A 25,298-nucleotide genomic window follows, 5' to 3' on the forward strand; every position below is an offset into this window, starting at 1 on the left:
TTATCAGAGAAGGTGACTTGTTGGTTTTTCGTCTAATTTTTCTGATTTGTGCCATCTAGAACTACAACATCTAGAACATTTGTGTGATCTAGAACTCACTATTATAGTAGTTGGAATGGTATATTCTTAAACTAAGTTATAAACTTAAAATAATAATAAAACATTAACAACAAACAAATTAACATGCTTTTAATAATTCTGTAGTACATATTACCGACCCTATTCAAAACTTTTAGATCTGCCAGATAACAATTGCATTACTACTATAAAATAGGTGAAAAACGTTGTAGCCATGAATAGCAACATTGAGTTATCTACATTAAAAAATCCGGCTGCAGTTATTATAAAACTTCGATTAAAAGCCTGTTGGCCTAACAAATAGTAATCTCTCAACACTTCTTGAGATTTAGTGTGGGAATTCTGCAGCAATTGTTTGTAGGAAATGGACACTGTTTCCTGGGCTTCGTTTCGAATCCTCTCCCCAATTTGGGCAAGGTAAACGGCGTGAAACTGTAAATTAAAAACACCTCTATAGTTAATTAGTGGATTATGGTTAGTTGTTGTTGATAACAATAACCCTGTCGTCTAAATGGATTAGATTCTGTAGATAAAAATATTACCCCAGTATTTACCAAGTCGTTTCTAAGTAGAAGTAAGTGATTAGATAAACAATAGAGTTGAACTTTGTATTTATTTAAGCGTTTAATCAACTACTACTTTGTAACAAAAATAAAATTTATAAGATTGCAGCACGTCAGTTTTGTCAATTATCAGTCTTTGAGATACAGAAAATTGTTAAACATTGAATTGAATCTTGACAATTTGACTATTTTGGTGAATTTGAAAAGTTTACAAACCAAAATAGAAAAAGGAAAAACCTAGTTTGCCTTTAACTTTGATTTTTGATCATTTAGTTACCTCTTAGCACTTTTCTCTGTTTTCTTTGACTGTATTTGTGTATAGCATTTTCTATTGTTTTCTTTACTCCATGTATTTATAAACAACGTTTATACTATGCTACTGTGAGCTTTTTATTGTTTAGACTTTTCCACAACTCACTCCTCTATAGAACACACTGTATACAGGGTCCAGTATCTAAACTCTTTGGAAAAATTATTGGTTTAATCAAAACGACAAACTTAATAAGCAAAAGTTGGCTTTACTAAAGAAAAACAAAAAAATTTCTGCAATTATGAAATACAATTTGATGAATTAGAAATTGAGTCATAAAAATACTTTAAATTTTCTTGAAACTAGTGATTGTTATTGATTTAGGGAACTTTGACATTAACTGATACGAAATAACCGTATCTTGACGGTTCAAATTAGCTGGAAAAAGATTAATCCTGTAATAAATCCTCATAATAGCAAATAGTGACAATAAGCTAAAATAATCATTATAAAACAGCAAAATTTAATAGACAACATTCAATGTTAAATAGTTATTATTTGCCGGAAACAGGGTCACTTAACACAAAACTGATAAAGCAAATATTAAGCAAAAGCATTTAAACCAACATTAGAAAAACTATACCTTCATTCTAGTAATGGATACTTTTGGTTTTAAAATACCCAGAGACGTAGTTCATTCAATTAGGATTCATTTAAAAATGTCTTTGTCATACAGTAAATAAATGATAGTGCCAATATGGTCCACATTGACTTTAAACTAAAGGCTGCTGTAATGAGATTTCCTATAAGAACCAGTATCTATACTAAGCAAAACTAGTCCTTAGTTTCCAACAAAAATTCAGTAACAATTTTTGGTTTTCTAAAAATGCTGTTTATTAAACACCATTTTGATATTACTTAAAATAATTAGCATGTAGATATTATGGCAAGTTTGTTAGACAAAAATGACTTCTAAAGTGATATTTCTCACGACTATTGACAATAGATAGAACTTATGTACGACATTTATAATGGTTTTGTTTGAAGTTACTATGCAGAGTGTTCAAATTGCTGTAGTTTCTGGATTATTGAGTAAATGTGTTAAATTATTTTTTTTTCCAACAGTCAAAAACAGTGTTATCAATTAATGTTGTACTACAGATTGTTGAACATGTGTAAACCCTTTCAGCTTGAAAACAGTATGGCTATAAAACTGAATTGTGTTTTCAAATTTACTTTTGAATTAAAAATCTGTAAATTTAAAGAAACTTATTGTTTTGCAACATTTTTGATGTCTGAGAAAATTGACAACTTACCCCATAAGTCAAGATCCAAAGACACCTTACTATTGCCACAAAATTATCATCCGAATTTTTGCTGATAAAAACCGCGTGTCTCAAAAAAGTTGTGATAAAATAAAAAATCACCATAAGCAACGTCACTCCAAACAGTTTGTTGACGCTTTGAATGTGATCACAGAGCGAATTATGTTCTACTCTCAATTGTCTCACGTAGACCCAACTGTGAGGATGCGCCAACTTTGAGTTCAACTTTATTGCCCTCGCCTTGATATCGTTGATCACAGTGAACATGATGAAGAAGGCCACCATCAATCTGCAGGTCAGAAAACCGTCAGTAAACAACGTTGTCAGTTGATACTTCAAATCGTTGCTCCTCTTCATCTGGGCGTACAAAATCAACACTGTGTTGATTAACTGGGTGGTTGTGAAACACAGCAAGTGCACTAGGAAGTTACGTCCTGCAATCACATTGTCTAAGACAGTTTCAAATAAGCTGGTGAACTGTTGATGTTTGAACAGCGCCAAGACTGAGATGTAAACATTGGTCATGTACATTATCATCACAGAAAAATCAAACACTATTTTGTGAATGATTGGGACTTGGTAAAACAGGATATCTTTGATTATTATTGTTAGGGGAGCCATTACTAATGTGCATACTAGAAAACACCAGGAAATCAGTTTAAAACCAGTGCTGAAGGACAGAAAAGGAAAAAGCACGAAAATATTGTTAAGGGACAGGAAAATAGAGGTGTAACTTGGTGACATTTTCCAACAGAAACTCAGGACAAAAATGTTGAAACTGTGGGAACTTTGATGGATTGCCACATTATAACAAACAGCGTCGGTTAGTTAGTTTACCCTTTCCTGTTATAGCTTGCGAGTTATTGATCTATTTTTAATCGCGTCTTTTATATATTAAGTAAACTTGTTTGAACATGAAGATCAAAAACAGTATAAAAACACTTATGTGAAAAGTTTTAGTCGATTTTATGACTCTAATAAATTTCAATGAAAAATCAATATATTGGTAAACATGGCTTATCTCATAGGGTTATAGTGGCTTTAATAGTCGTGACACGCAATATTGTGGACGTTTGAAGGTATTTCTGGATAATGGCAATTAAATAGTAGTTTTCCAGTTCCCTTTAGCATAACGTGTGGCTTTGTTCCTAATTAAGGTATTATGTGGACTTATTGCCTTTTTATGTAATTGAAACGATTTTCTACATAAAGTTGACCATTAGATCAAGTAATTGACTTGAAAGAAGATTTGCTTAATAGACTCAGGCAATGTTAAATAACTTGTCAGAATTTTCATTTATTAACTAATTGAATCTGTTTTTAAGGAATTTTGATCTTTCGTAATTTTCTGTATACAGGATGTCAAGTTGGTGATGTCATTAAAAGGGAAAAACCTTAAAATTGAACTATGTACGACTAATGAATGATATGGATAGGTTAGTTTGGGTTGAGGGACATCTTTGCTTTCATAATATTTTTTGGGAAAGAAATTAGACAACCAAATTGAAATGTTACATTTTCTACAATGATATAGCGTGAAATGGGCATGCTGACTTTATTATGTTGCCAAATTTTCAAAACTTTGCTGCATTGCTACTTTCAGTGTCTCTTAACATCGATCGACATCTTTCGTCGTGTGACACCCTGTAGAGTTAGGAAAATAGAGTAAATAATTATTTTTTTTCAAGTGACAAATCAGAGAGAACATTTTTGAACTTAATATCAGAATTAAAATACCGCATATTGATATTTTTGAAAAAGATTCGGTAGAAAAACTTCTGTACCACTTTAAAGGGCATCAAAAGTTACTAGAGGAAATTTCTTCCACTTTGGTCTAAGTGCAAAAATTAATAAATCCCCATCTAAAAATACCTTTTTTCTTTGACTGTTTTTCTCCCAATTAATTAAATATATCTTTCTCAAATTTCAATAGTCTTCTTCCTTATCTTGAATATAGCGAATACCAAAAATTGTTGAGAAAATTAAATTGTTAAATGTCGTCGTCGTGTGACACACATATAGAAATTAATACAAAATTAATGTCTTACAATACGACTGAAATTTGCAACATAGCATGATACTATGGTAGATTCCTAAGAAAAATTTAAATTTTTAATAATTTTTAACTATTTTATTAAAAACAATTTTATTTACTGTGCACACAGCGTTACCAATAATTAAAAATGTAAAAAATTGCTTATTTATATTACAGACACCCTGTATATTCTGAATACACCTTAAACTGGGAGTCCCAGCTTGTCAAACAAGCAATTATTTTTTATATTTCATTAAAATCAGATTAAAACATTTAAATATTGGTGTAGTATCTAAAATAAAAAGCGTTTTCCTTCTTCGTCAAAAGTGCATATAATTTTTCACAAATATTTATATACTAGAATTTTATAACAATAAATACAAAACAAATTTTAGTAGGTTTTTTTCAAATACCACAACCAATTCGTTCGCACACAACATTCCATACAGGATTCTTCAAATGGGTTTTTTAAATATCGTACCAGAACCAGTGCGACCATTCTCAAAGTAAGCCAAATCTTCCATAATTTGTATAATTTATTACAGAGAAACTATTAAAAACACATTTTCCTTAAATAGTTAACAATGGATTGGATGTCTCTGATACATCTATGGTCCCTGGTGCATTTGGGCCAAAGTCACGTGGCTATTCACCCTAGAGAGTTTTTTTTGGGGGTCACTGAAGAAAACGACGATCATAGACACAGTGGTAAATTCTGATTTCTTTTCATAAAAGATGTTGTTGCACAATTAAATTTTAGCTGTAGTCAGTGACGTAGTAGACAGTTTGAAATGTACGCCACTGGTTAGTTGCCCGGCCCATGTACGCAATCAGAAAAATACATTCTGTCAAACCAAAACCATCAAAAATGGGGTTGTATGCGAATCGGGACAAAATCACACAGGTACGATAGATCTCTTCGAAAAAATTTGGTTTTTATTTCATTTTGAATAGTTTCTCTGCTTGTTTAAAATAAAAACATTGAATATTAGTTCAGGTTTCATGTTTTTTTTACTTTATAATAAACGCTTCTAGCACAAAGTGTAAGTTCCTTACACCAGTATAACAGAATACTTTGCAAAACTCAAAAATTGGCCTAATTTTTCCAAACTTTGTATATGTATTCTTTTAATTACATTTTTATTTTATAATCTTTTTTTCAATCTTCAATTTATATTATCATTGCTTTTTTATTACCAAATTATACCATCTACTGTTTTTTTCAGAGACTTTTACAGATCGGTCATGTCTTTTATTTTTTTGTATTTGTTTTTGTTTTAAATTTTTTGTATTTGAATTCTTGTCACTCTATTTTAATTTTTCATGGAACGCACTCGATAAATCCAATTATTGTCATTCTTTAACTGGTTTTATGAGTTTTGCTCTGTTGACTTCAATACTTTTATATTTTCTGGAAAATTTGGTTATTTTTGTTCTCTTGTTTGATTTTCTCAGCATAAGTTTCTCTTTTAATCACTTTGCTTATTTTTATCTTCTAGTTCTTGTGGTGTATTATTTGTCTTACTTTATGTTTTTTTTTAATTGTTTTATGATGACCAAGAGCATAATAAAAATGAATTACACGGTGATCATTGCTACCTTAGTTAAATTTCAACATTTTGCAGTTTTCTTAGTAAAGCTTTACAGTAGCTAAAATTTAGACAGCTTTTTCAGCAATAAATACAGGGGTGGTCAATATTGAAGTTAAATTATGGATGTAAATCAAAATCAACAATAACTTAATTAGAAACAATTTTCTAGCAGGCGATGTTGAAGAAAAATTTCGAAAACACCATCTTCATTTGAACACTCAGACGCTAGCTTCACTGCAACGAAAAACCAGGAGTGAAATGTCAAAACTCAAATCTACCGAAGCGTCTCTGCTAGTTTCGAACGAAGGAACCGTTTTATATCCAGGACCGGCCACTTACGGCCATTTTCGCAATTCCAGGTCCTTCGACATCACCGATCTTTCTCAGATGATGAATGTGGCCAATGGCGCTTTGGAATTGGCCATAGCCACCAGAGCTTTCAAAGATCGGTGAGAATAGATTTTCAGTCAAAAAGCGGTTTAAACAATTTTTATATAAATTTGAAGGAAGCCAAAATACAACTTCGGCAAGTTTCTGATCTCTTACTAAACCTAGAATCAGTTTTTCATTTACTACTTTCTAATCTACAAAATATAGTTAAATTTAGTTACCCTTCTCCTTCTCAATAGTGATGACCCTAACGCTATTTTTAAATTGTAGTCAAGGCCTTAGTGTTGAAGACTTGGAAACTGGATTCATAAGTGATGACTTACGTCCCACTCCTCTAGGACACACTTGCGTGCCTTTGCCCTTCTGTCCTTTGATTCAAGACAGATATCGCAGAATCGATGGGGCTTGCAATAATATTCTACATCCAGCTTGGGGCGCACCTTTTACTCCTTATTCCAGACTGTTACCTGCCAGTTATCAGGATGGTGCGTTTTTCCATTGCCTATTTGTATTTTAGTGAATAAGTGTCATTTCCAGGTATTTGGTCGCCAAGAGTGTCTGTTATTGACGGCGCCTTACTTCCAAGTCCCCGGTTGATCAGTACGACCCTTATTGAAGATATTGATGTTCCTAATGAAGAGTTTACTATGGCTTTAATCCAGTTTGGACAGTTTCTCTCCCACGATTTTACTCAATCCATGGACATGTCTTATCGTAAGTTTTTTTGTTAGGTCATGTATTTAAATAAATTCTGAAAAAAACTCAATTTTACTAGAATAATTAACATTTTTAGCTAATGGTAGTGCCATATCTTGCTGCGATTCGAAGGGATGGTCTGTCCTTCCTCCAGAAGCAACCCATTACGCTTGTTACCCAATTGAAATTCCTCAGGACGATCCATTCTTCAGTACTTATGGCCAAAGATGCATGAACTTTGTCCGGTCCATTTTGGCTCCAAGACATGACTGTGCTTTGGGATATGCCCAACAAGTACCGCACATCAAAACCTGTACAAAAACAACCGAATTACTAAAAGTTCTGCTTGCAGATGAACAAACTTACTCACTTTATTGATGCTTCATCCGTTTACGGCTCAACTCCTGAACAAACCGGAGAGTTGCGTAGCTTCCAAGGAGGTAAACTCAAAGTTTTTAAAGATTACGATCGGGAGTTATTGCCACTATCCAAAGACACTGAAGCATGTTTGACTATGGAGCAAGGCTCAGCCTGTTTCCAATCAGGTTGACTAGTCTTCCCCTGTATAAGTCACTTAAAACTAACATCAAAATTCATAGGAGACACTAGAACCAACCAAATGATCACCTTGGTGGTGATGCATACGATATTTTTGAGGGAGCACAACCGACTTGCTTCAGAATTAGCCCAGTTAAACCCTCACTGGAGTGATGAAGAGTTGTTTTTGGAAGCTAGGCAAATTTTGATGGCCGAGATGCAGGTTATCGTTTACAAAGAATTTTTGCCTGCTTTACTTGGTATAACATTAATCAACCAAAATCTTAGTCTGTAATAATGTAGTGGTATGGTAGGTCAGGAAACTATGAAAGAATTTGAGCTAGAACTCCAACAGGATGATCACTACTCTTTTGATTATAATCCTCTGGTGGAACCGTCAATAACAAACGAATTTGCAGCCGCAGCTTTCCGTTTTGGACATTCAGCAGTTGGAGGACAGCTAAAGTAGGCTTGATTTTTTAAAATAGGTCACAAATTGGAAAATTGAATGTTTTAGGATTTACGGGCCGAAAAAAATGGAAGAGATAATTTCCATTCCTGAGGTAATGTTCTATCCCTCGCGGATGAGGCATCGGGAATTTTTAGATGAGGCACTGAGTACCCTAACAACTGAACCAATGCAGGAAATAGATTCTTCTGTAACAGATGCGGTAAGATTAATAATAGTCTGCATATTTTTTGAATAGATACATAGATTGTTATAGTGTCGTAGATTAATTACTTAAATTAATATTCTATCTATCCTGGTAGTATTTTTCTGACCAAAAATGTGTCATTATTAGGTCTAGGAGTATCTATTTCTCTGATTACTAGTTGGAGATTCTCTCTGCAAACAGACTTATTGTATACTCAGGGTGCTTAAGCTCACAAAGACAGTCTGATTGTAAATAAAATAGTCAACATCAAACATTTTCACATTAGAACCTTTCCTTCATAATTAATTTTGATCAATCTCTAAAAAGGACTGTAAAATTGAACCTTCTACATTACCCAACAAACAGGAACAAACTTTATAAATTCTGACCATTCTCAAATTCAAAAGTAAGGATATGATTTGTACTATTCTCGTCTTCTGGCAAAAAGAACTTACAATATTTGTTTTAACCCAAATGTATGTGTACGCTTCCTATGGAGGTAATAATGACTATTTTCTAGGGCTTACGAAAATTCTCATCGAGAAACATAAACCAAAATGAGTCTGAACTGTGGCACATCTAGTAATTTAAAATTAAGTAAATGGTTTTTGGTTTAACTTCTTCTACATTATGAACACCAATTTTTCACATATTTACCAGCTCTTTTGTCAATCTCACAAAAGTCATAGAATTTAGAAAAGTGAATTGTTAATTACACACTTCTTTATTTAACTTAATCATTGTAAAGTCTCTCTTTCTTTTTGAGTGCTACGTTTGTTTCAGTTATGTAACCAGAACTCAGCATAATCAATTAAAGACTTAAAGACTTAAACTATTGCAGAATCTCTACTAGAAGACTTTGAAACTCTATTGCATCTCCTACTTTTTATCTTAAATACATTCATAGAATTACCTTTTCTCTTGGACTGTTTTCCTTCAGATGATTACAATTTAAAGCCGCCGGCCAGAAACTTTCTTAATAAGCAATTTCTATTTTTACATTTAGCTAACGAAATACATGTTTCGTGGAGGAAACCCATTCGGAGTTGATTTAGCGGCTATTAATATACAAAGAGGCCGCGACCACGGCTTGAGGCCCTACAACGACTACAGAGAACTAATTGGTTTGCCACGCATCAAAGATTTTAACGACTTTGGTCCAGAAGTAAATTTTAACTTTTTTTTATTACATTTCAAAAATTAAACTGTCTACCACAATTTTTAGGTTGGTAACAAGTTAAGGGAAGTTTACCGGTCAGTGGATGATGTCGATCTTTGGTTAGGTGGTCTCTTGGAAGGGAGATCACCAGGTGATCTGTTAGGACCGACGTTTAGTAACATTTTGGCTGATCAGTTTAGCAGACTGAAAAAAGGCGATCGGTACTTTTTCGAGAACGATCCCTCCATAAATCCGGGACATTTTACTCCAGGTAATTTTCACTTGGAATCTTTGTTAGGATGACGTTGAATGAAATAATCGTATTTTAGATCAGCTGGTGGAGCTCAGGAAGGCCTCGTTGTCGCGGATAATTTGCGACAACAGCGATAAAATGTTACTTTCCCGGCTAGGCCGCAACGCTTTTAGAAAACCCGGGCTGTCAGGGTAGGTTTTACTATAAATCTTATCGTCGTTATATTAGGGTCGACGTTCCCCTATTAGTTACATATTTTCAACGTGGTTTCATTCATAAAAATGGAATAAAAGTGAAAATTATAACCACATACAAAAACATTAATTTTTGTATATTTTTAAGCAGTTTTAGTGTAGGAAGTTTATTAATTTACGTTCTATGGGTGAAACCACTTTTTGCACTTGTTTGTCAACATTTAATTCTGAAACGAATCTTATACACACTACTTCTTTTGCATAATGCTTTTTTTCAATAATAAAATACATGTAGTAAAAATGTCAAATCCGCTTTTCAAAAAGTAATTCAATTCTGATCAGCACAATGGTGTTATAAAGTCAAAAATACGGCTCAAAAAAAATGTTAAGGAGTTTAAACATGCTATTTAGAAAACTTTATTAAAATAGGTATCCTTTTTGGCTTATTTTCTATCCAAAGCTTATCTGGATGTTGATCCTTTGTCTGTTGTTTTCCAGAAAATATAAATATTAAAATTTATTTGATGTTCTGAAAACAAAATTCAGTAGAACGTCAAACTAAAAAAAATTTTGTAATGATTTATGACATTTTGATATAGAATTTTGTCATATTTTATAATAAAAATTCGCAATCTTTTGAATAACTAATAATTGTGAAAGGAATAAATAGAATAAGAGATTTATTAAGAATGGAATAATTAAGATTATTAAGGGTTGAAATTCGAGTGGATGGTTTTGGATTCTTTTCCTAAAATTAGAATTTTTATAAAGGAACTAAAATTGCATTTGACTGTCTGCTAAATTTGCTTTTCTACTTGTAAACAATTTCTATCTTGCGCATATTCTTCTAATTTTGACATAAATTTGAATTATAATGAGTTTTTCTGTTGAATAGAACTATTTTTAGCGAAAATAGCAAATACGTTTGGAAAAATCATCTCATTGTGTAATATTCAAAAATTGCTCTCGACATGGAAAACCGGGTTACACAAATTCGAACTTTTTGCACAAAACATCTAATATCACACAAGTGCATAAAACTGTACTTTTATATTATTTTTAGTACTTTTATTATATTTATCTTACAAATTTGAACTTTTTGCAACTGATTACACAAAACATCTATTATCACACAAGTGCATAAAACTGTGCTTTTATATTACTTTTAGTACTTTTATTATATTTATCTCACAAATTTGAACTTTCTGCAACTGGTTACACAAAATATCTATTATCACACAAGTGCATAAAACTGTGCTTTTATATTACTTTTAGTACTTTTATTATATTTATCTCACAAATTTGAACTTTCTGCAACTGGTTACACAAAATATCTATTATCACACAAGTGCATAAAACTGTGCTTTTATATTACTTTTAGTACTTTTATTATATTTATCTCACAAATTTGAACTTTTTGCAACTGGTTACACAAAACATCTGTTATGACACTAGTGCATAAAACTGTACTTTTATTAAAGTGTTTTTTTTTTGCAGTAATGAATTTGTGGATTGCAAAGGCCCCGAAATTCCTTCTATAGATTTACTACACTGGCAGGATTAATAGTTCAAACTGTGTAGTGTTATGTAATTGTTATGTTCGTATATTTATTGTTTCACATTCTAATGTTGAGTTGTAAAATTTTAAAAATTATTATTTTTATGCAAATACACTTTTTATCAATTTTTAGTTAATAACTGAAAACAGTGTAGAAAGCTAAGCTTATGTTGACCACCTGTCATTTAACGACAAGTGTCATGATTGATTTGCCACATGTCAACATTATGTGTGTCCAACGTCAAAGCTGACAAAATCCACCAGTTATACAGAGTGTGTTGTAAAAAACTATTGATTTTGTAAAAAGCGTCCCCACAAAATTATTAAAAAGAACTCTGAGCTACAGAGTGATTGAGAAAAACAATTAATATTCCATTGACCGGTAAATTTGCAAATCTCTATTTCTTTCACGAGATATTAATGAAAGCTGATTAAAAAAGTTTTGCTGGCTGTAAATCTGACATTTTCAACCAAATAAGACTAGATTACACAGTTCACTTAATTCTAACTCGTCTTTTTTAGCATTTTTTGGTAAAATTTTGGAGTTTTCAACTGTAATTTGAACTAATTTTGTTGAGTTTTTCGAGTTCACTTATATAATTTTTTGATTGGTTTAGTAACCATTTTTAGCAAACGCCATCTCTAAATAATCTGCAGTCACTGGTTGCTCATTTGAAAGATCTATGTGTTGCAACATAAAATAAAAAAAAATTGTAAATTGATCAGTAAGAAAAATCAAAGTTGTACATTTTTTATAAAGTTTATTTTGCTATTCTATATTTGAATGAATTACGTTCCTACATTGATTAACAGGTCTCCATTTGATTATATATCTTTAAATTCGCGTAACGAGGGGAGATTTACAGAATTTGACGCATGCAATAATTTGTGCATTTGTTTAACTTTTAGAATATCCAATGACGATAACGCATTCTTTATTCCAGCCAGTTATAAGGAACGCGTTATTTCTAGTAATGGAATTTAGTAAGTCATACCAAAAATAGAAGGGATACAAACAATTTGTCAGGTATAATATTTGTTAATTTAAGTGAGTCGTTTGATTCTATTCACTTGTTGATCGTTTTTCCTGCAAACCACCATTAAATTAATGATAATTAAGTTACGTATTCAAAACATACCAGGTAGTTGTCAATAGTTCTTCCGTTGGCAATTGAAGATACAGGATTTTTCAAAATCTCTCTCACCTTGTCCCACTCTACGCCACTGGAAAAGAACATCACTTAGTTTGACAATCTTATGCAATTAACTAGTTAACAACCATTAAACTAGCCTTTGCTTGGACACGGTTTGGAAACTTGACAGTAATTAACCTTAACTAGTTCCTAAATTAGAGTCAAGGAAGCAAATTTACCTTTTGGAGTTTTCTCCATCGGGATCGGTGAAGAGGTCGTCAACTTCGGGCTGGTTTCTGGACGCGTCCATATCCCGGTAATACCGCAGGTCCAAGGGATTTATCATTTTAGAGAGAAACCACTCTCTGGCTCTGTTTTGGGGTGTTTCGTTCTCGATTCGGGGAAGTGCTTCCTGTCTGCCGTTCCTTTTCCCATGGGCTGCAATATTTTTACGTTTTACAGTTTTGCATTGTCTATTGCTAAGGAAAATAGGTATTGAGTGGTTATCTATGTCTGGAAAGTCGCGTTTACTTGATAAATCCAATTTTAGAAGAAAGAAATATTTACTAAGGTAATAGATTACTGTCGAATATGATTATTTGCTTACAAAGTCGTTCTGTTTTCTTTTCGGAAGAAGAGAAAAAGAAGAAAGGGTCTAGAAAAGTGTTCGATAACTATTTAGCAATCATTTTCTGTTAGAAATTGTTTCTTGGTACATAATGTAACTAAATACAACAACTTAACGAAAATCAGGGGCATTTAATACATCTAAAGCTTTTTTGCACAGATTTTAACAATCAAAGTATAAAAATGATCTAATGTTAACTTCCTACTTTGAGAAGTCAAAATACATAAAAACTATTAAACAGGACAAAACATTCGATAAACGAAGCTTATTACATTTACAGAGGGTAGCTTAGACTGTACTCATTTTACAGAAAAAAAAATCAGCTTGATTAGACTTAATTCAGGGGCGTAGCAGCCCAAGAAACCCGAGAAAACAGCAAAACCGTGAAACTTATTGTTTGGAAACGGCAAAAATGCTATAACTCACATTCTAAACGTCTGATTGAAGTGATTTTTGCACGAGCTGGTAGCTTAGACTGTAGTCATTTTACAGTAAAAAAAATCACCACCATCAGACTTAATCCAGGGACGTAGCAGCCCAAGAAAGTCGAGAAAACAGCAAAAACGTGAAATTTATTGTCTTGGAACGGCAAAAACGCCATAACTCACATTCTAAACGTCTGTTTGAAGTGATTCTTGCACGAGCTGGTAGCTTAGACTGTACTCATTTTACAGTAAAAAAAATCAGCTTGATTAGACTTAATTCAGGGGCGTAGCAGCCCAAGAAACCCGAGAAAACAGCAAAAACGTGAAACTTATTGTTTGGAAACGGCAAAAATGCTATAACTCACATTCTAAACGTCTGATTGAAGTGATTCTTGCACGAGCTGGTAGCTTAGACTATACTCATTTTACAGTAAAAAAAATCACCACCATCAGACTTAATCCAGGGGCGTAGCAGCCCAAGAAAGTCGAGAAAACGGCAAAAACGTGAAATTTATTGTCTTGGAACGGCAAACACGCCATAACTCACATTCTAAACGTCTGATTGAAGTGATTCTTGCACGAGCTGGTAGCTTAGACTGTACTCATTTTACAGTAAAAAAAAATCACCACCATCAGACTTAATCCAGGGGCGTAGCAGCCCAAGAAAGTCGAGAAAACAGCAAAAACGTGAAATGTATTGTCTTGGAACGGCAAAAACGCCATAACTCACATTCTAAACGTCTGATTGAAGTGATTTTTGCACGAGCTGGTAGCTTAGACTGTACTCATTATACAGTAAAAAAAATCAGCTTGGTCAGACTTCATGCAGGGCCCAAGAAAGTCGAGAAACCAGCAAAAACGTGAAATTTATTGTCTTGGAACGGCAAACACGCCATAACTCACATTCTAAACGTCTGATTGAAGTGATTTTTGCACGAGCTGGTAGCTTAGATTATACTCATTTTACAGTAAAAGAAATCAGCTTGGTCAGACTTCATGCAGGAGCGTAGCAGCCCAAGAAACCCGAGAAATAGCAAAAACGTGAAATTTATTGTCCTCGAACGGCAAAAATGCCATAACTCACATTCTAAACGTCTGATTGAAGTGATTTTTGCACGAGATGGTAGCTTAGACTGTACTCATTTTACAATAAAAAAATCACCACCATCAGACTTAATCCAGGGACGTAGCAGCCCAATAAACCCGAGAAATAGAAAAAACGTGAAATTTACTGTTTGGAAACGGCAAAGGGTTTTAATACTTAAAACCATAAAACACATAAAACCATCTTCTGAAGAGGACGTCAAAGTGGAGAAAAATATCTTAAACTGTTGAAGAAAATGTTCAAAAACCTTTATTTTTCTATTAAAAAGTATTTAGTGTTGCTATGAATCTCGTAAAAATGAAGTATTTATTCTAGTATTTATTCTATATCTATTTCTTCTTTTTTGCACTAGAATAATTTGTTTATGTTATTTAGTTTAGATGTAAATGTCATTAGGGCTGTAAATAGCTTGAAACCAATTTCTAATGTAATGAGATTTTTTTGAAATACTCATTTTGGGGGTTTTAAGAGAGAGTCTGCTTAAAATAACGGAATTTCTACTATATTTGTGGTTAATACTTCAAAATATCTAAATGTCATTATGGCTGTAATTACTTTGAAATGATTAGCCGAGTGGAATTTTCTGTAATGCCACTTTCAGAATAAACGTTAACATAAAAAACACATAAACTGCACATACTTTAATTCTCTAGAATTGTCATTTCAACAGGCAAATTTATAATTTTACCTAAAACTTTGACTCAACTCAAACTCGCAAAAATGTGTTTATTAACATTTTTGAAATTTTTTAAAAAGAAAATAGTACTTACCACCCCAGCAAGCGTGTCCATAATTTAAACATGCTCCTGAAACAGAAACAAAAAAGTAATTAACATAAAATTTCTGGACTATTCGTTACATCAAACATGCAATAACCAGCCACTATTGTTATCAACATTATGTAGAAGATATTAAAGAAAAACAATTTCCTGTTTGGCGTCCCTACTATAAAAAATTACAAGAAACTTTTCTAATTTGCTAATTGAAACAAGCACCAATGACTGGCATTTACCTAGTTTTAATTTGTCTTAAAATAGACGTTCAAGGAGTTCCCAGCAGGTTTTATTCATTGCCGATCCAGTTTTTATTTATACAAATAACTTGAGGATAAAGGCCGTAGATTGAAAATAATATTCGAGCCCGGTAGGGAAGAATATGAAAAATACGATACAATTGTGTGTATTACATTTTTATCGTGCCGAAATGTTGGAGGATAAACACGTTCATTTTAGTAATACGCGGAGATTTTTTGCAGTTTACCAGTTACAACAAAAAAAACGGTGTTATTGTAAAGTATTGTTTAATCATTTGAAAATTGTGTGCCAAAGTGGGTTTTAGAACAATTTGCGTCAGTCAGTGTTTGTAATTATTTTTAGACTCAATTTTAGTACCCATGGAAATTAACCAATAGAAATTGTTGTTTTACAAAAGTGTAAAAAAGTTGAAATATACTATTAATATTATATAAATTGATAAAACTTTAGTTAATATGGACTAAAAGTGTACATAATTTCTGGCATTCTTGGTGGAGGATAAAAATGTTGTCATAATTTAGAGTTATGTTATGGTCATCTTTTTTCAGATTCAACTAAGCCTTATACGAAATAGTTCTAGTTTAAAATTTATATATTTGTTTAAATAAAATTAATTGCAGTTATCTTAACTTGAGGTTTAATTTCTAAATTTACACACAAGAAAACTGTGAAAAATAAAGAACATCTCTACTTTTTAAAAATTAGACATTTTTTACACTAAAATGTTCATGTTACTTCTAAAAAAATCTCAGAATATATCAAAATGTCTCTTAAATGTTGTTTTACAAAAAGTTTACCCTGGAGCCTTTTACAAGCCAAATTTCACTGATTTACTCTCTTAGTTTATCTATTATTTCCTTCAAACTCCAAATAACTAGGTTATCTGAGAACTCACTTCAAAAGAATGCTGAAGATAAAAAATAGTCAAGACTGAGTTTTCCAAAAATATTCTACACCAAAAATGGTATCGACAAGTACACTATTTTAAGAAATTCCTAAACTGATTTTTGAAGCTCATTACACTATTCCCTTTCTTTATTGGAATACAGTATAACTTGAAACTGGATGTTTCTCATAAAATTCTCTAAAACTGTCTCGTGTTTGTGCTGTATGTGCTTCTAATCTACTGGACGATCCTATTTTTGGGTTGCAACTCTTTTAACTATTTATTCATGTGGTTACTATTCCAAACATGCTTAAAAAAGAACGAAGTTTATTTAAAAAAGTCTTCTAAAATTGTAACAAACTAAATTTGGGTTTTTGATAAATGAGCACTATGTGCTTATAGATTAACGTCAAAAATGCATGCATACCAAATATAAAATACTATTTTTAAGTAATAAAGGTGTGCTACGGTCTATTGGTTAAATTTAGAGAGCATATTTATGACTAAAGTTTAGTGCAAAATGTGAAGAATAATACTGGAAATATAATAGTTAATAGAGTAGCAAGAAACACAAAAAAAATTTTTCATCGTTCAACAAGAAGTAATCTAAGAACTAAACCAGACAGAAGCAATTTATCACAATCCTACACTTTTGACAAAAAAAGTTACTTATTTAGTTCTGAAATTTTCCATGTTAGCTGACTGAAACAATGAAAACTGTGAGTCGAATAATAAAGAGCAAAATTTTTTAATTTCATTGCTTCAAAAAGCGGTTTTCTTTAATTAACTGCATTTACGATGTAAGGTAAATAGACTTTTGGCTTTTTTTTATAAACTCTCCTAAATTAAAACGGCTATTTTAACTTTTTGACTGTCGGCCGTGTAATAATAAGTTTTTTAACCGCGTTAAAATTGTGCTGAATTTTATTATAGAGAGACTATTATTATACGGCTTGGTGATTTCCTTGTTTACTCCCAACTATTTTCATTTCCTTAATAACATGCCTAAAGGGTGAATTATAATGTATTCATTGCAATTTTCGACTACATAAATTCCAAACTACAATTTTCTAATCTAACTAAGCGGAATTAACTACTTTTCTACATTTATCATGCACTGGGACATAATACGTACCCCTACTTTTTTTAATTTCATATCGTCCTGAAACAAATAACATTATATCAATCTTGCGTATTTTACAGTTGTCACGTAAACTGCTTTAGGAAAATTACCTTGACGTGGTTGTAACCTCCTTGTGGCCCATAGCTTTAAATGCACAGCTTTTGACCTTTGCGGTGTCAAAATACCTTGAAAATGCAATTTCCTTAATTGATTGAATATATTAAATCCGTGATATGACATTTTTCCTTGTAGTAGTAATGTTAACTAAATTACAGTTGAGACAGGTCATTTTCTAATATCAGACATGTATAGGAGTTTAGTAGTTTTCCTAGTAAGTTGCTATGCCTTTCCAGAAATTTGGACTTTGGAAGTTTTAGTTTAATATGTTTTTTTCTAAATTTACTTTGAAATTTTGTACTTGATTGAATGATTGAAAATACATTTTAGAGTAACTTTAAATTAAAAATGTAAGGTAAAACACTTTCTAACATTGTTAAGACTAACTGGACAGTGTTTTACACTTTGGACTACTTTGCATTAACCTCGTTCAGAACTATTTATGCCGACCATGTGTTGATAAATGGGTTTAAGCGCAAAAAAATGCAAAAAACACAGCTAATTGGTATTTATGATTCTTCGTAATTTATTCACCGCATTTGCTGGATGTGGTTATGTCCCAGGACAAATTACGTACGTAAAACGTGAGAGTAAAGTATTTTAGGCATTTCGATGTTATCTTAAATAAAACACTTGAAAGATTTATTATTTAAATTATTGCCTTAATTTTAGTAGAAGTTTGATAAGTGTATCAAAGTTTTATGAAAAACGTACAAAATTACTGATTTTAAGTGTTATGCTTGATATCCAAGTTCTTTTAGTCGTAATTTGTCTTACAATTGTGTATCTCGTACTATCACATTTATGACTTAACTGCATTAAAAAAGTTTAGTAGCTTTTACACCAGAATAGTTTTACAAGAGTTGTATGTTAACCTTAAAGTTTTCCTTCTAGACACTTTTTTACAAAACACGTGCTGTATAAGTAATACAGAATGTAGAATTTACTTTTTTCTCACGGTTTAAAAATTGTTTCAGGAATTTGTATTACACTTTGAATAATGCATTTTACAGTACGGGTGAAACTATAGGCAGACACAATGATTACCATAATTTGATTTTGTATCTTATTCATACGTGATACTCTTTTTTCGTTCAGAAGGTTCCGCATACTTTTTCATATAAAACAAAAGCGAGAATTTGTAATATACGAGCGACAGCTTATTTTCCCAGCCTAAAATTAGAAAGTTTTATATTACGTTAACGCTAATTAAACGTGGTGTAATATAACCGTCCACAAGTCGTTGTAAGAAACTTTTACAAAGGGTACCAATCCCGTTTCCTTATAACCTTTAACAATATTTAATGTCATACGTCTTGTCATAAGATTTTGAAGAATTAACGAAGATTTAACGAAAAACACTGAAAAGAGTACACAAATTGTGTCTAAATAATAAAGAAATAATTAGAACGGTTTTTTCCTCGAAATCGGGATCTCCTACGAAAAAGAATTAATGAGAGTAATGCTAAGCAAAGAAAAGTAAATAACAATTTTCAATTAAATAGGGCATTTTGGAATGACATTAAATAACCCATGGTTACAAACATATTAATAATATATTAATATATATGCCAGTCATGATCTACAAGGTATATAACATTACAAATGCTGGGTATATGTCAGACGAATTTTCATTATAAAGTTTTGGTATATTTCATAAGAATATGCCGAGTATATACCTGGGATATGCGGATTATATTATGTCATTCTTATAAAATGTAATATAAAATTACACTGTATGTGAGAGCTGAAAAAAAAACTGTAGACCTGTAACATCTAAATGCCAAATATCTAACTAGTGATAAGTTTAATTATGTAGGTGGAAGGGAGGCACTTCTAATTCATAACGTGCTGGGAATGTTCCTGCTAAGTAATACCTTTTTGGTGGCCAAAGTAACATACCAGGCACATTCCTACTATTATTCCTGGTATTTTCATATTTCTATTGTATACCAGACTTATATTTTCGTATATAATTGATAGACAAATATATTTGTGCTCTGTTGCACATTCACAAAATGTCAGGTGGTGAGGAAACTTGTATTTGTAAGTGAGGTTAATGAATATTTTTGATTTGGGTTGTTTGACCGCCCAGTATTTATTATTCTGTTTTTCTGTATGAAATTTAACATAACCTACTTCGGTTATCTGTTAAATAAAAGTATTTCTTTACGGCAAAATAGCTGAACTTTTTTTGACATAACCTTCCCATAAAGTCGGTCTTCCTACTGTTGATTTCCTGTGAATAATTTTGTAATTTCCATACTTAAATGAAAATGACAATAAACTTTATAAGTAACCTGGGAGTACGCTAATAAAAACATAAATAATGTGAAAGGGTAGATGCGACAATCTAGTTTTCAACCCTAAAATACACAAAAACACTTTTTTAATCCGTGCAAAAATTTGAGGTCAGGGAGGTATAAAGCAATATTATGCTCTACGGGTATTACTCCACTGAGATTAACACCTGTAACCGTCCATTTTCGTTTGATTACCCAACAAGACAATCGTTAACCCTCTCATCACCGCAAAAAGCTTTTAACAAGGTACAAACAGTGGAAGTACCAACAAAAATACTCACAATTCTGAAACATTAGCTAGATTTACGGTTAATAATATACAATAAGCCTTTTTTGCTTCTTGAAAATTGTTTGACAAATTAGATTTTAATTGTGCGAAGATTCCTTTTTGATCCGGAAGTTATTTATTGACCGGGAACAAGTTTCGGATATTAAAGGGTGTCTTTAATCTGTCAACGACATAATGAATGCGACAATATTATGGGGTATTTATCGTGAAGGTATTGAATGGGTAATATATCAATTTTGAAGGATAAATTAAGACGATATTGGTTAATTTTGTGTGAGTTTTTTTGTTGTAAATTGCTCTAGAAGGTTATGATTTCTTTTAAGTACAAAGTTTATGAGTTATTTCATATTTTGTTCGTTATTTTTTTAACAAATATTGTTGCTCGGCTTAGCTGAAAACACCAATTAGTGTAAGTACATACAAAGTAAATAACGATGCTATACAGTGTGTTATTTTCTGCTTATTCTGCAAAAAATTTTTACCAACATTTTTGGACTATTGTATGTTTGCTTTTTGATCGTAATACAGTAACAATCTCAAAAAGTTTTAAAAATCAAGTATGTTAATAACATTTTTATAACTTGGTAGTAATGAAAAGTAATAAACATCTCAATTTGTTGTTTTGAAATTTGGTACATACGTTTATTGCCTCTAAATATTATCATTTAATTTTTCACATAGAGTCAACTAGTCAGCTCATCATTAAAAATTACGAACAAACAATGTTTGCTTGCAGCAAAACATGTATGCTGTTTATAGATATTACAGGTATACATTAAAATTGACGTTTACATAATAAATACGAGAATGTAATTAAGAGAAATTACGAAATTTGATGAGAGCAAAACCGTTTTATTTGTATTGTAAGATATAAAAAAGGATCACGTTTATTGTCGAAATAGAGCAGTTTGGAACAGTTCTAATGTTATATTGATATTCACTATTGTTGATTTACAGACAAAAAAGGCAAAATGATAATAAAGTCCAAACTGAGTCTTGGGACTATTTACAGAAATCGTCATCATTTAGACTCTAAAACGTAAAAAAGTACAATAATTTACCTGAGTAAGATTTGTTTAGTTTATTGCAGTTTACAAGTTTTTTGCTAGTCTTTTTATTTATTGAATTTTCTGCACTTTGCACCTGTTTTGTAAGTTGCTTTTTCCATCATTCTTTTAAAGTTATTATTCAAGTATTTTTTCCATGCTTTTTAAAACGATCCTAAATAAATTTGTTAAGTTAATAAAGAAATGTATTTTTACACCAGAAACCCATCTTTTGATTTAGCAAGTGATTGTTTAATCGAGCGTTTTCCTAACTGTATTCTCCAGCGAGTTTTTTCCAGAATTGTCTTCCAACTTTCTGGTAATAATTGGCACAGTGTTGCCACTTATTGTCAAACAGCCAAATGCATAAAAAAATACTTGCTATTGATTGTATAACAATTTTGCAAACTCGGTCTAAAATGATTATTATTATTATTAGGTTAGGTGGTAATGCAAAGTTGATCTGTGTTTCTTAATTTACAGTTATATCAGTTAATTATTATCAATTCCAATGGTATCATCTTCTTTTAATTTTGTATTTTGAATTTGATTTAGAAATACCAGAACAACAAGAAAGCTTTGTTTACAAATATTACTAAAAGTTTCTGTTAATATGTTTCACTCTTACCACCAATGAAACAACACAGTTTTCAAACCAAAAACAAGACAAAATTCCAGAAAACTAATCCTTTCTCCTTAATTTTTTACCGACCTTTTCAGCATTTTTCATTATGTCGGTTTTTTTTTTAACTCGTATCTTGTACTCTCATCACCATTAGAATCCATTGTGGACTTAACAAACCCTGACGGCCATTAATGTACATACGCGTTTTTTGTGTTCAATAGAGTGGTAACATTCCGCAAATGTGGTGGTTTTGAAAAAAATTTTTCATCTACAACTAGTGCAACGGTGTTAAAAAGACCGGAAATTTTCAGTTTGTCCCACTCAAAGTGCTGGAATATGTTATCCAAAATGCGCTTTGAGTGCGACAAATTTAGGATTTTTGTACCAATTAGTGGCAGCTCGTGGCGATTATTGATAAAAAGATCAAAATGTGTAGTAACAAAAAAATTCTATAAGAACTACCTGCTGCAGACGAATTTTATACAAAATGTTCTAGTGGCAACTATAATACAGCTCGTACATAACTTGTATGATTATGATACACACTTCTTTTCAAATTGTTAAGTCTACAGAGGAATCTTCTGTAAAGAAAACTTCCTTACAACAAATAATAAAAATATCAAACTTTTTTTAAAGCTTTTTTAACAAAAATATGTTCGGTCATTACTGTTATCCACTTGTGAGTAAATTTCCATGGCAAAGTCGTTGTTAATCTTGAACGAGCTTCAGCACCTATTAAACTTGAATTCACCTGTTGAAAGGGAATCATATTCTTAACGTTTTCTAAATAAAATATTACCCTTAACTTCGTTGTCTGAATAGATGCAATATATGAAACAACGACTTTGTTTTACGACACGGAAAATATTAAGGTGCTAGTTTAACTTTCTAGTTATCTTTCCTATCTTGAGTGAATGTTAAAAACGAGCTTTTTACGACTTGGCTGACTCGACTATATTTTCTTTGTAAAAGCAAATTGTCATAAAATTTAAGTCAATTCTCGGTACTAGTTTATTAGGCAGTTGTGTAAAAAATCGAAAATTAGGAGGTATTTCAGTGGATTTTATTAAAATAGCGGTTAGTTTTTAATGGTGAAATAAAATGTTAATGAATGGCACCTTATCTGTATACATTGATAATTTATAGAAAATTTAAGGTTATTCAACTAGCTTTAAGAACATCGAGTTTAGTGACCTGGTCTATGCATTAAAATAATTCACTATTCATAATATACAGGGTGTCAGGAGGTGGATAGTAGTTTAGATGTTTGCGTAGAATAGATCGTAGAAGATAATTAATTTCCAACTACCCTGTATAATAAAACTTCACAGGCCTCAACTCAAATCTAGAGTTGTAAATCGTTATGTAAATAACACAGTTACTAATGCTCTATTTATTAGAATGGAGAACTAAATGAAAGTTGGAGAAATTAAGTGATACAAAGTGTAAATCTACACATTTCACAAACAAAAACTTTATCAAAGATGCATTTTTCTGTAGGGTCAGTCAATTATATAATATAGGTCGTACGTAATTTGTGTGTATATGATACACTTTTTCAAATTCTTATTGAGTAAGAGGTAACTTGATCTGTTTCGAGTTAATTTCTTTAATTTTTTTGTATTTTCAAGGTGCCTTAGTCGAATTAAATGGACAAAAATGTATTTCAGAAACTTACAGTAGTACATAATTACTTTTTTAGGCTTAATATTCACTTCCACTCACTAAATTGGTGTACAGAGTATTCTTGATTGACCTGTACGTTATAGTACAAGGAAATGAAGCAGTTTAGGGTTAATTATATAAGTTATAGTTAAAAGACAATCTGACAAAGTTTTGCTGTAAGACGTCAATACTAATTTTAGTTAGTTTAAAGGGTAGATTGCAATTAGTTTATACAACTGACCCTAACCTTCGTATTAGTAGGTTTAGGTTAAATGTAGCTTTACGTGTGATATATCGAGTCAATAAATGTCACAATCTAAGCAACATTTAATTTAAACCGGTTTAAATATTTTCGAGTGTAAGTAACCGTAACACCGTTACAGTACTCTTACTGTTTTCAAGATATTAGATTAGAGAGAGGTATTAGATATTAGTTTTAAAATCTGTGAACTTTTCAGAAGCTTTTAAAATAAAAATTAAAATAGCAGTTACAGATTTAAAGAATTTTGGAGTTTAAATCAGCTAATATTAAGTAAAAAATTATGTTTGTAAAAATCACTAACATTATGCCACATTGTGCATTAAATCAAACTAAATTACTATTTTGCATGAATAATTTAAACAGCAAAGCAACAATTAAACTCTCTAATCATTATATTGCTAATGCTAATATCTCTCAATAACGTTTAATTAATAAAGTTAAATTATAACGAGAGTATTTTATACCGTGTTGCCTCTATTAATTAACCCTCAAATAGATTTCATTCCCAATAGGCTATAATAATATACACGATTATGATAATTTGCTGGGTGACTAGTTTGGTGCAGATTTGAAGGTCTGGTAAACGAAAATTGTTTTAATACTTCCATGAATCAGTTTGTATAGAAAAGGGTTATTTAGGCCTTAATCAAAATAGTCTATTTTATCAGTAGTCTCGGTTGAGTGAATATTAGGCCCCAAATTTTAGTTATTCGTAAAATTATCAGAAAAGCTAAAAATAAGTAGTGGTACTGTGCAAATTTAAAAAAAAATGAAAAGAGAATTATGACAGTCAAATTAAATGAAAAAATCACCTACCTGCGGCACATTCAGCAGAAAGAAAAACGACCAAAACTACAACAAAAGTAACTATCGGAGTCTTGAGTTTTGTTTTTCCGTTCTTATGGCACATTTTTCGGCTTTCAAACTGTTAACAAGAATTCTTCAGGTGCGCGGCTGCAGGACTTGTTGCAGTCTGGCAGAGTTTTCAAAGTTTGACTCGCGACATTTACCCCCACGGGCCGCTTTTATACGGAATGAGGTGGAGATATGGGGATGAGTCGTTGGGGTAGTGTTTGGTGTACTCCATGCCATGCACCGCCTACGCGATTCACGGTCTACGCGTCCTCTCCCTTTTTGAATGAGGGGGTTTCTTTCGTGACACCCACCAACCAAGAGTTTACGTATTTTGTCATTTTGTTATACAAGATATGTCAAATTAGGATTTACGGAAGGATATCCATCAAAGTTAATGACCAATAATAAGAGTAAATCGGTTTTAAAAAGACTTTGAGATTGTTGTTAATACAAAACGAAAAAAAACTGGTTTTCAGTAACAATTAACAAATATTTGCCAAAAGTGTAAAAATTACT

General features: G+C 31.7%; 3 protein-coding genes across 8 annotated transcripts; 1 reads left to right on the forward strand and 2 right to left on the reverse strand.

The window, feature by feature from the left end:
- Window positions 1–78: 78 nt before the first annotated feature.
- LOC145740471 (uncharacterized) lies at window positions 79–3,246 on the reverse strand. Of its 2 annotated transcripts, none has more exons than XM_081996067.1 (2): window positions 2,319–3,246; window positions 79–510 (listed from the first exon to the last, which is right to left on the reverse strand). In XM_081996067.1, exons 1-2 carry the CDS (start codon window positions 2,958–2,960, stop codon window positions 220–222), a joined length of 933 nt encoding a protein of 310 aa, XP_081852193.1. In that variant the 5' UTR covers window positions 2,961–3,246; the 3' UTR covers window positions 79–219. The 2 variants fall into 2 exon arrangements, with proteins under 2 accessions (XP_081852193.1, XP_081852192.1); XM_081996066.1 differs by having other exon boundaries at window positions 2,208–3,237.
- A 1,394-nt stretch (window positions 3,247–4,640) lies between these two features.
- Pxt (chorion peroxidase) lies at window positions 4,641–11,412 on the forward strand. 3 transcript variants are annotated; one of them, XM_081996059.1, is made up of 15 exons: window positions 4,641–4,757; window positions 4,830–4,959; window positions 5,012–5,155; window positions 6,013–6,292; window positions 6,504–6,718; window positions 6,771–6,947; window positions 7,027–7,223; window positions 7,282–7,474; window positions 7,529–7,726; window positions 7,781–7,931; window positions 7,984–8,137; window positions 9,129–9,287; window positions 9,348–9,552; window positions 9,611–9,725; window positions 11,226–11,412. In XM_081996059.1, exons 2-15 carry the CDS (start codon window positions 4,836–4,838, stop codon window positions 11,290–11,292), a joined length of 2,379 nt encoding a protein of 792 aa, XP_081852185.1. In that variant the 5' UTR covers window positions 4,641–4,757; window positions 4,830–4,835; the 3' UTR covers window positions 11,293–11,412. The 3 variants fall into 3 exon arrangements, with proteins under 3 accessions (XP_081852185.1, XP_081852187.1, XP_081852186.1); XM_081996061.1 differs by having other exon boundaries at window positions 6,016–6,292; XM_081996060.1 differs by lacking the exon at window positions 4,641–4,757 and having other exon boundaries at window positions 4,764–4,959.
- A 601-nt stretch (window positions 11,413–12,013) lies between these two features.
- On the reverse strand, window positions 12,014–24,948 carry CCHa1 (neuropeptide CCHamide 1). Of its 3 annotated transcripts, XM_081996068.1 has the most exons (7): window positions 24,744–24,948; window positions 17,731–17,805; window positions 17,633–17,659; window positions 15,348–15,383; window positions 12,659–12,857; window positions 12,426–12,510; window positions 12,014–12,373 (listed from the first exon to the last, which is right to left on the reverse strand). In XM_081996068.1, exons 1-7 carry the CDS (start codon window positions 24,835–24,837, stop codon window positions 12,350–12,352), a joined length of 540 nt encoding a protein of 179 aa, XP_081852194.1. In that variant the 5' UTR covers window positions 24,838–24,948; the 3' UTR covers window positions 12,014–12,349. The 3 variants fall into 3 exon arrangements, with proteins under 3 accessions (XP_081852194.1, XP_081852195.1, XP_081852196.1); XM_081996069.1 differs by lacking the exon at window positions 17,731–17,805 and having other exon boundaries at window positions 12,016–12,373; window positions 24,744–24,947; XM_081996070.1 differs by lacking the exons at window positions 17,633–17,659; window positions 17,731–17,805 and having other exon boundaries at window positions 12,016–12,373; window positions 24,744–24,947.
- Between the last annotated feature and the right edge of the window lie 350 nt (window positions 24,949–25,298).

The sequence above is a fragment of the Ips typographus genome, linkage group LG1 (genome assembly GCF_016097725.1).
Source record: "Ips typographus isolate SLU linkage group LG1, UJ_Ityp_2.0, whole genome shotgun sequence".
Taxonomy (NCBI): Eukaryota; Metazoa; Arthropoda; class Insecta; order Coleoptera; family Curculionidae; genus Ips; species Ips typographus.

Excerpts from the sequence above, each read along its gene's own strand:
- LOC145740471 (XM_081996066.1), bottom strand. The coding sequence starts at position 2,960 with ATGTCACCAAGTTACACCTCTATTTTCCTGTCCCTTAACAATATTTTC. Across the intron at positions 511-2,207 it reads TTTGGATCTTGACTTATGGG|TTTCACGCCGTTTACCTTGC; the intron begins GTAAGTTGTCAA and ends TTTAATTTACAG.
- Pxt (XM_081996059.1), top strand. The coding sequence starts at position 4,836 with ATGGATTGGATGTCTCTGATACATCTATGGTCCCTGGTGCATTTGGGC. Across the intron at positions 7,932-7,983 it reads GCAGTTGGAGGACAGCTAAA|GATTTACGGGCCGAAAAAAA; the intron begins GTAGGCTTGATT and ends TGAATGTTTTAG. Across the intron at positions 9,553-9,610 it reads TCCGGGACATTTTACTCCAG|ATCAGCTGGTGGAGCTCAGG; the intron begins GTAATTTTCACT and ends ATCGTATTTTAG.
- CCHa1 (XM_081996068.1), bottom strand. The coding sequence starts at position 24,837 with ATGTGCCATAAGAACGGAAAAACAAAACTCAAGACTCCGATAGTTACT. Across the intron at positions 17,660-17,730 it reads GAGGTTACAACCACGTCAAG|GACGATATGAAATTAAAAAA; the intron begins GTAATTTTCCTA and ends TATTTGTTTCAG. Across the intron at positions 15,384-17,632 it reads TGAAATTAAAAAAAGTAGGG|GAGCATGTTTAAATTATGGA; the intron begins GTACGTATTATG and ends TTTCTGTTTCAG.